This window comes from Nanorana parkeri, unplaced genomic scaffold, assembly GCF_000935625.1.
Source record: "Nanorana parkeri isolate BGI_ZX_2015 unplaced genomic scaffold, ASM93562v1 scaffold2545, whole genome shotgun sequence".
Taxonomy (NCBI): Eukaryota; Metazoa; Chordata; class Amphibia; order Anura; family Dicroglossidae; genus Nanorana; species Nanorana parkeri.
In genome coordinates, this window is record NW_017308813.1 from 51,694 (window position 1) to 62,188 (window position 10,495).

A 10,495-nucleotide genomic window follows, 5' to 3' on the forward strand; every position below is an offset into this window, starting at 1 on the left:
TACAGCTCCCTATATACTGAGGTTAGGGTAACGGGAGGACGCTAGTTTGTGTCCTCCCGTTACCCTAAGGAGAACTATGGGGAAAAGCCTTAAGCCCATAGTTCTCCTTTAAGAAGCAGATGGTTTAAAAGGGAAATAGCTGGTAAAAAAAAGAGCTTCCATTCATGTTTCACACTTAGATACAAGTGACTTACCCAGACTTCCTTGTTCTTAGAGAAGGTCACTAGGCCTCCACGGAGGAAAATATGAAGCCTGGCGACCGATGCTGGTACTCCTGAGCAGCTCTGAATGTCAGCAAAAACTCTGAACCATTCGTCTGAATCCCTGTTACTTAAAGATATCACCTCCACAGGAACATTTCCAATAGGTCCACCTGAGAGCCCATCAAATGTGACAAACGTCTGTGGGCTGAATGTGCATTCACCCTCCATATTGTAGCAGCCCCGCACGCCGTTCACCACACCACAACGTTGATTGTCTCTGCATGACATGGCTGTGCAGGTCACGCCACCAGCTTGGCACCTGCATTGTAGACTGCAGTCAGCAGTGATAAAGGACTCTCCATCCTAAATGCAAAAGAAAGTTCAGCCAAATTACACCAACAGGTCTCTGCAACCTTTGACAAATAAAACAGAGAACAACCCACGTGCCCTCTTAGATCAAAGACGTAACAGCACTTAATGCTAATTTGCAGCTTTTAGAGCAAGCAAGATACTTTCTTGTATTAAAAAAATTGCATACACCCCAGAAAAAGGGGCATAATCTGTCCTGGTCCAAAGCATTAGGAAAACCTTATCTTAAAGTGACACTAAACTCAGAAGTCTTAAAAATGCATTCATGTACCTTAACTATGAACAACAATGTATCTTATTTGTGTATCACTCGGCTGTAGATCCTCCAATCATCTCTGAATTGGTGCTGACACCGTCCTTCCTTCTGGAGGGGGGGGCTACGTCTGTTCCCCATGATCCCTGTGTGTGTTGTAAAGTAGTCACCGATCCAAGCTCAATCCCATTATGGACTACAACCTCATGTTTAGTTTATTACTTTGTATTGAGATTGTAGTCCATCCCGGGGGGGGGGGATCTACAGCCGAGTGATACACAAAACATTCATATTTTTGGTAATAGTAAAGGTATTTGAGATTTAACTCCTGAGTTTAATGTGGCTGTAAATTTGCAGCTCAGTTTCAGGCAGCAGCTACCAAAAAGAATGTTGTGTTATTGAAAATTGGGCAGAGAGGGCAACTAGATTAAAAGGTCAAAGAGCATCTTAACTGTGAGGGTATATTAACTGAACACATAATCTGAGAAGAGAAAAGAAAAGAGGGATGAATATGATACCCGGGTCACTATCTACAAGGAGTTTGCATGTTCTCCCTGTGCTTGCGTGGGCTTCCTCCGGGCACTCCAAAGACATGCTGGTAGCTTAAAGGTGAACTATGGAGTTAGGGCTTTTCCCCATAGTTCTTCTAAGGGTAACGGGAGGACACAAATTAGCGTCCTTCCGTCACCCAAAGCTCAGTATACTGTATAGGGAGCTACAGCTTGCGGTATACTGAGACGCCGCACCTGGAGCGGATCCCGACTTAGATGATGGGATCCGCCCAGCTGTGTGAGTGACAGCTGACTCTGCCTATCTAGAGGCAGAGCCAGCTGTACCCGCCCCCTCCCCTGTCCGTTCTGCCAGTCAGCGCTGGAGGATCGGAGTGGGCAGGGGGGAATCCAGTCCCTCCCCTGTCACGGCTCTCTGCAGTGACAGGATCGAGAAGTAAGCGAACGCCGGTATGTGTTCGCTCACTTCCCGATCTAGTGAGGTCGGCTAGAACTATGAGGTGAGTGAAAAGCACTCACCTCATAGTTCTCCTTTAATTGGCTCCGGTCTAAATTGGCCCTGTATGCATGTGAGATGGGGACCTCAGATTGTAAGCTCCTTGAGGGCAGGGACAGAAGTGAACGTGCGCTGTGTAAAGCGCTGCGTAAAAATTGTTGGCGCTATATAAAGGAGGACAAATGTTCAATTTCTGCATTCAGTAAGGATTTATTCACTGTAGGAGCTGGAAAAATGTGGAACTGTTTTCCACTGGAGCTAATTCTTACCAGCTCAGTAGATGACTTCAGTAAAGGGCTGGGTGTGTTTCTACCTAAACCTCACTTTGCCTGGCCACAGGTTTAAATTATGTTGTAGGAGTCCAAAGTGATTCCAACTGAAAACCACTTGCATGTTATTGTCTCCTAGTTTGAGATACAGGGAACAGCTACTGCTGTAACGTCGATGTAAGTTGCCTCAACTTGCTCTGTTGGCTCTTCTCAATTTGAAGAAGTGACTCTATTCACAGTTATAAAAATGCTAAAAGAAAACTCTTCCCATAGGATCCTTCCACCTACAATAGATAAAACATACACTTTATGACCAAAAGATTGTGGACACCTGACTATCGTGCCTACAGTATATGAGCTTGTTGGACATTCCATTAAAATCCATAAACATTATTATGGAACAGCCCCCACTTTTTACAAAATTTTGGAGCGTGTCCGTGGAAATTTGTAATTTTCAGCCAAATAAGCATATGGGAGGTCAGGTACTGATGCTGGATGAGTAGACTTGGCTTGCAATCAGTGTCCAAGTTCATCCCCAATGTGTTTTTATTGGAAACACCTGAACTCTATCATTTAAAGGTGTGTCATCATAGTTTTTGCCATACCATATAAGCAGGTTTGATGGTTAGGTGTCCACCAAAAATGTGGCCATATAGTTTACATATGATGGAGTAGCACAATAAAAGGGAACAAAAATCATTACTTACACTCATGTATCTTCCATTGAATACACATCCACACTTGTCAACTGTAACACAAGTATCTCCATCCAGGACGAACCCAGCATTACATTCGCAGCCTTCAAAGCATCTATATGTACATTTTGTTGATGCTGTGAGACTGGAGCAAGTGTTATCACAAGTTCTGGTGCAAAGTTCATAATGGCTGTTGGCCGGACAGAAGAAGGCTGCAAAAGAAAAAAAAAATACTTAAAAGGAGAACTATGGGGTCAGGGCTTTTCCCCATAGTTCTCCCAAGGGTCACGGGAGAACACAAACTAGCGTCCTCCCGTCACCCAAAGCTCAGTATATAGGGAGCTACAGCTCGCGGTATACTGAGATGCCACAGCCGGGACAGATCCCAACAATTATGTCTGGAACCACCCAGCTGCAGGATTGACAGCTGGCTCTGCCTATCCACAGACGCAGAGACAGCTGTGCCAAACCCCTCCCCCGTCCATTTCGTTAGTCAGCGCCGGAGGATCGGACAGGGGAGGGGGGGGAATCCCTGCAGGGAGCCATGAGTGACAGTCACGGCTCTCTGCAGGGATAGATCGAGAAGTGAGCGAGCGCCGGTATGTGTTCGCTCACCTCCTGATCTACTGAGCCGACCTGTGACAGTTTAATTCAAGGTTTTTTGTTTTTTTTCTATATCCGCGTGTTAAACAAGATGGCTATGGTTAGCTCAAAGAGAGTATCAGTTTAGCATGTGAATCAGAACAAACCTCTAATCAGTTGTAACTTATTGTTTCTTTAATCCTCTGTTTATTCTAGACCCCAATAAAATATTTTCCTTTCTTTTTACTTACGACAGAATGCAGCGGTTCTCCAAGAGCTGATAGTAACACCAAAGGTATGACAAGCAGCGACATAGGCCTGAATACTCTTGCACACGATGTTGTCCTTGCCGTCAACAGCACAAGCATCATAGGTACAATAGCCGAAATAGTCATTTGGATTGACCGTGGAGTGACATGACTTGAACGGTCCTGCTGGGTCGGTAATTATGCCGCAAGAGGACTTTGCCTTGTATATCTGCAACTTGGCATCAGTACATACTGGGCATGTACCTTCTTCACAGCCATCGCTGCACTTAGCACCAGCGATGCTGACTTTCCACGAAGCACCAAAATCATTCACTTTTTTAACAACCTGCCCGTTGGGAAGCTGGAATTCATCTTTATCATTACCATTGAAATTGCCACAGAGGCCTCCCATCTTGCCACTGTATGAGCTGGGAATACTGAGGATGACATGATAGATTGCGTCGTAGAAAATCTTCAAGCCAAAGTCTGTTTGTAGGACAACATTGACTCCTTCCTGATTAATGACAATACTGTCATCTTCAAGACTCAATGGCAATGTGATAAGCTCCCCATTGACCTGTGAAAAGAAGAGGTTTTCATTAAGGTAATCCTTTGAAAGCTGTATTGAGCACATTGAAATCCAGACAAGCATAAGGTAATAGTTAAAAAATATTTGAATAAGAAAAGTGTCCACAGGAGCAAGCAAAAATCATAAACAGGAACAAGCCAAGGTCAGGGTAGTGGGTAGTCGTATAAGTCAGGTCAGGAACACGGAGACTATCGTTGTCAGTAAAAAGCCAGGAGCAGGAACCAGGTGAGAACATCAGCCAGGTTTGGATCATACACCGAATCAGACTACTCAGAGCAGCTGGAATGTGCTAGCAGGTAAGACCACGCAAGGACTGAGCAGGCCCGGCGCTACCGCAAGGCAAGTCAGGAGGCCGCCTGAGGGCGCTGCAGGGTGAGGGCGGAAAAATGCACTGGGCACTGGGACTGGTTTATACAGTATATAGTGAGTAGGGTGACATCATCACTCAGAAACAGGAAACTCCCATCTGGCTCTCTCCGATGATGCTCCCTATTTGGCCATAAGAGGGAGCCTGGTAGTAGTGAGCAACGTAACACAGTCTGTTCAGACAAAGAAAAATAAAAAGCTTCCTATAGACGAAGATAGAAGAAGATAAATTGTTTGATTAAGGGTATTACCGAAAGCATAAGTGCACTGTCTCATTTTGGCCCCCTTAGGATAACCTCATCGATCCCTCCCTCCCCATGCACAGAGGAAAACATACCAAGTACCAATGAGCCCGGACTCTGTGGTTGATGTCTTCTTCCCCTGGCCTCCACTGTACAGTACATCCCAATAGTTTTTTTTGCAGTTCATCTCCCTCCATCTCCCTGCCAGGAGACAAGACCCTGGCATGGAGAGGAGCAGAAGAAGTGCACTGCACCGCAGGTTATAGGAACTTTATTTTGAAGTTTCAAGTTAAAAAATTAAATGTATAAGTGCAAATGAAAACCAAATTATGATTGTAGAAAACACCTACCTTTACTTTAGATCTCATATCTCGCTCGATGGCAATCTTGTAGCCATACACATACACCACCACCAGTCTTGTCACGGCCACTGTACCATCGCCATAGCTCTCATTCTCTACAACCACGGAAAAGGTTACAAGTCGGGAATCTTCAACCACAACCTTTGCAAAGAAATATGTGCAAGTGCCTTGGAAGTCAAATCTTAGACCATCAAAGGTGGTATAATGTGGCTCTCCTTCGCCATCACATATGCTGTACCCCTTGGGTTGGCATCCCCAAGCTCCATTGACAAGTTTGCATTCTTCCTCGGGTCCGCAAACATCTGACACGCAAATAACAATGCCATCGTCCCCACACCGGCACCTCTGTTTGCACTGACCCTGTGGGTAGAAGACCTCATTTTTCTGGTAATACTTATCCTGGTAGACACAGCCACAGTCACGGATGGGCACACACTTGCGACCACTTAGAATGAACCCATTGTTACAATAACAGCCTTCCTTACAAGGAGAGTCACAGCCAGTCGGTGAAGAGAGCCCATAACATGTGACTGGGCAGGCATTTCCACACAGTTCGTAGTGAGTGTTTACAGGGCAGGACAAACCTAAGAGAAAATGGAGTTTACCAAATGAGTGTTTTCGCACTGATAAGTCCAAACTACAGCAGAAGCACCCAGAAAACCTATTACATGTTGTCAGTAATTGGTAGCTCAATTTGACATTAAGCACCTCTTTGTAACCAAGTCGACAAAGTGTGAAAATGTGAGGTGGCTTTCATTTTACCTTATTATAACGTGTGTGTGTGTATATATATAGTGCAACATAAATGGGTAAGCCGTATTAGTCCAGTAGACTATGTATATATATATTGTATATATGTATTTAAAAAAACATATGTGGGCCCAAAGTGTTTCTCCTTGCATAAGACTTCCCATAAAATGCATCAAAGGGAAAACCTAAGGGCTCCAAAGTACTATCTATGTTTTTATATGACCACTGAAAATAAATTTGACCTGCACCAGTAAAGGCGCCCACTCTGTCTTCTCTTCCAAGATCCCACAGCTTTCCAGGCTTTTTTTGGGGCAGCATCCTGCAGTATGCCTAAGAGGATTTCCCATTGAGGAGAGTTTTTTGCTGCGCTTCACTGCTTTTACTTTGAATTTAAATAAAGGCTTATGCAGTGGGGAACAGTTTGTACCTTCATCTAAATTTTTGTATATATATATATATTTGTTTCAGCCGTGTATTTTTCTGTTTTGCTGACATTTGACCTTACTAAAAGTTGTGCCTTGGGACAAATTTTCTTTAAACTAATAATTTTTATAAAAATTATTTGGCTTCGGAGCCAGTAAAGCATTGCAACCAGTGAAGATTATCTCTCCCGTCCCTGTCCATACTGAATTATGGACATTCAGGAGGGAGCGTCAATGGAATACAAGTGTGGTGGCTGTCAATGGATCTTTCAATGGAGCCATGCCATTTTCAAAAAACAGCAGTAGCCTGCAAGGAGAAGAACCCTGCAATTCAGGTAAGTGTGGGGGGAGTTTTAAAAAGGTTTGGGGGGGGGGGGTTGCGATGTAAACATGTTTCATGTTACACCGGGTGCATTGGTGTAGCATGGAACATGGCGTAAAACTTAATGGTACAATTTTCCCTTAATTTCAGAATTGTCTTCACATTTGCTGTAAATGAAAACTCAATGATTACTTACTGCAGAAAGTTGGTTTCCTCCATTCCTGAATTTTCACACCAGCAGCTTGGCATGCGGCCACATAGAGCCCAATGGCTTTACAGAATGTGAACGGGTGTCCCTTGTATTGGCAGGCATCAAAAATGCAGTCATTGAAATAAGGTGTTGGGTCAATGACTGAGCGACACAGAGCAAAAGGCCCATTGGACTTGATGATCAGTCCACAGTAATTGTCACCCTTGTAGGCTTGCTTTTGTGCTTCTGTACAAAGAGGGCAACTTTCAGTACACTCAGGGCTACAACCAGGAACGTCACCGACTTTCCAGCTGTTACCAAAAGCAACTGCATTTGCTGCTGGTTTTCCATCCTTCATGTTAAAGTCATCGTTGGGGTTCTTGTTGTTGTTGCCACACAAGCCTTCAACAGCATTGGTATAAGTGCTAGGTATGGTGACCGCCACATAGCTGTCCCAATCATAAGTAACTGTGACGTAAAAATCTGTTTTTAAAATGCCCTGTCCACCATTGGTGTATGCCACCACTTTGTTGATTTGGAAGTAGAATGGCAGAGAGGTGACAACGCCATTAACCTAAAATCAAGAAACATTTAGCGAATAAGTAATTTCTGTATAGATACAGTCTATCTATCTATCTATCTATCTATCTATCTATCTATCTATCTATCTATCTATCCTTTGTGAGCCATCCATCCACCCATTCATCTTTCCAACTATTAATCCATCTTCCATCCATCCATTCAGCTATCCTCCATCCATCAAGCTATTGTTCATCCATCCATCCATCCTGCCAGCCTCCATCTATCATTCATCATCCATCCATTCATGACTCATTTATTTAAAACATAGATACATACCAATATTTGACCTGGATAGTCCATGCTTAACGTGAAGATGGTATCATAAACTTCCAAGGTCACAGTTTTAGTATAGGACACAGCTTTGTCCCCACCTCGATTGTTGTTCTGGACTTTGACATTAAAATAGGTCAGTGAAGGGCTACTGGAGTTCACAAGTTGGTATATACAGGTACCCATGAAGTCATATCTTTTGCCATCGAAGGTTGTGTAGTGAGGATCTCCAGAACCTGTGCAAGTGGAGAAGCTTAAGGGTTGACATACGCGGACTCCATTCCTGACCACGCACTGCTCACCAGCCTTACAGCTGCTCTCCTTGCAAACCACCATGCCAACGACTGGGTCACACCGGCAGAGCACACGGCAGTTTTCGTCGCCCCAAAACTCTTGATTGGCCTGGTAGTAGACACCATTGTAGGAGCATCCACAGCTAGAAGTAGGAACGCACTTATCACCACTAAGAACAAAGCCATCGTTACACTGACAGGTCTCCACGCAATCTTCAGTGCACCGGGATGGGGCAGTGCGATCGATGCATGTGGCTGGACAGGCATTGCCGCAGAACTCGTAATGACTGTTTGCGGTACATGGTAGAACTGAAATATTTAAAAAGTATATATACACATTAAAATTATATTCATATAATTAATATATATAAATGTAAAATGATATATAGAATGTTTAAAGGTTCATGAATAATATTTTCTTTTTTAACTAACAAATTCCTTACCATAGCATTTTCATGCTGTAAAAGAGCTCTGTAGCCAACAGGATCACTTTTACTTAAAAGCCCTCAGCTTGCAGAACAAAAAGGAAACAGGCTCATGGTTGCTTCAGCTTGAATTAGGCACTTCAGGCCAGAACTAGGGACAAGGTTAGTGTTTGCCACCAAGTTGGGCTCGTAATGAACTCTGCATGTTCTCCTACACCCAAAGGACAAACTTATGGGCAAGTTTGCCCAGGCGACAAATGTGGACTCCTTAAAGGAGAACTATGGGGTCAGGGCTTTTCCCCATAGTTCTCCTTAGGGTAACGGGAGGACACAAACTAGCGTCCTCCCGTCACCCTAGGCTCAGTATACCGTAAGATACAGCTCGCGGTATACTGAGATGCCGGAGCGGATCCCGACATCGATGTCGTGAGTGACAGCTGGCTCTGCCTATCTAGAGGCAGAGCCAGCTGTACCCGCCCCCTCCGCCTCCCCCGTCCGTTTCGCCAGTCAGCGCTGGCGGATCGGAGCAGGGAGAGGCGAATCCAGCCCCTCCCCTGTCACGGCAGAGAGCCGTGACAGGATCGAGAGGTGAGCGAACCCAGTATGTGTTCGCTTGCCTCCCGATCTACTGAGCCGACCTGTGACAGTCTCATTGTCACAGGTCGGCTAGAACTATGAGGTGAGTGAAAAGCACCCCCCCTCATAGTTCTCCTTTAATGCTTGGCCTGACCTGTGATCTCTAGTCTGGTGAAGAATTATGGCCAATAACAAGGCTTTGAAGATGTGCCCGCCACTTCCTATACAATTCAGCTGTCCCGGTGTCCTTTTGTCAGTGCGCGTTGGAGTTATCAAGAAACAGCTGAAAGCTTTGTGATGGAGAGACAGTTTGTACTATTTGTACAGTGCCAGTAGTGTGTTAGCACAGAGTTATGCATTGCTATTTTCCCTACTGCATGCTTCCTCTGCTACAGTACAGTTATTTGCAGTGTGGTGGGCTGCAGAGAGTGCAGTGTATCCCACCCTGTATTTACTGTGCTTTTCAGTGGAATCATTATTAATGTGAATTGCATTGTGGTGCAACCGTGTACTGCCACTTGTATTCACAGTGAATCCCCCCCCCGTCCTTTTTAGGACCACTACATCTTCAACCCCACTATCGTCACAGCTGCTAATAAACTTAGGCAATCCCCTATTGTTACCATACATAAGGTGACATTAATGGGTTTTTTTTACCCTCCCCCCATGTTAGTGTAGTGACTTACCTTAAATGATGGCTCTTAATCTGTTCATCTTCTTCCATACTGTTATTAGCTGTCCCTCCAGCGCTGCTGCAGGTCTCCGATCCAGCGCTGACTTCTCTGTCCTCCTCTTCTCTGATGTCCCACGGAGTCTGTGCGGGTGCATGCTGCTCCGTAGACTTACCTTGTGTCTTTCCTCGTCTCCCGGCCGAACATCTGAACTGCGCATGCGCCCACCCCAAGATCCTTTGCGGCCGCCCGAGAAATTTTCAGATGCTCGGGCGGGAGCGCGCGGCGGAGACACGGGTAAGTTTAAGCCTGTTTCAAAAGTTTTTGCATGTATCTACTGCTTGCTATGTCCTGCTGGCACCACTAAGTCTGGACTGCTTCCCCCACACAATAGGCTCCCTGCAAAGATAACTATATCTTCCTCCCTGATGAGCCTGCTGACATGATCACTTTGATAATCCCTTTATCATTTACCTTTTCAGCTATCTCCCAGAAAAGTTAATTTCATCAAAATAATGTAATCTTACCTAGGGGAGGTGGGATCTGTGAACTATAAAATGTGTGTTGTTGCTCAATAAAGTCATTTTCAAACGGTTGTTCCCCTACACCAGGGGTGTCAAACTCAATTTAATCGTGGGCCGCATCAACATTATGGTTGCCCTCAAAGGTATCTGTAAGACTATATACTGAGACTATAGACTGAGATGATGCGTGGACCTATATGGGTTGGACTTGATGGACGTATGTCTTTATTCAACCCCAAATACTATGTAACTATGTACCTATATATATATAAATGTATCTAATCTTT

At 44.6% G+C, this 10,495-nt stretch overlaps 1 protein-coding gene across 1 annotated transcript; it reads right to left on the bottom strand.

The window, feature by feature from the left end:
* Positions 1-1,289: 1,289 nt before the first annotated feature.
* LOC108801881 (IgGFc-binding protein-like) lies at positions 1,290-8,055 on the bottom strand. Its single transcript, XM_018573791.1, has 6 exons — positions 7,726-8,055; positions 6,874-7,441; positions 5,172-5,767; positions 3,628-4,201; positions 2,890-3,006; positions 1,290-1,306 (listed from the first exon to the last, which is right to left on the bottom strand). The coding sequence occupies exons 1-6, from the start codon at positions 8,053-8,055 to the stop codon at positions 1,290-1,292; spliced, it is 2,202 nt and encodes a 733-aa protein (XP_018429293.1).
* Positions 8,056-10,495: the final 2,440 nt, after the last annotated feature.

Coding starts and splice junctions, on each gene's coding strand:
- LOC108801881 (XM_018573791.1), bottom strand. CDS start 8,055: ATGGTGGTTTGCAAGGAGAGCAGCTGTAAGGCTGGTGAGCAGTGCGTG. Junction 5,768..6,873: donor GAGGAAACCAACTTTCTGCA/GTAAGTAATCAT, acceptor ATTTTCTCTTAG/GTTTGTCCTGCCCTGTAAAC. Junction 4,202..5,171: donor ATATGAGATCTAAAGTAAAG/GTAGGTGTTTTC, acceptor TTCTTTTCACAG/GTCAATGGGGAGCTTATCAC.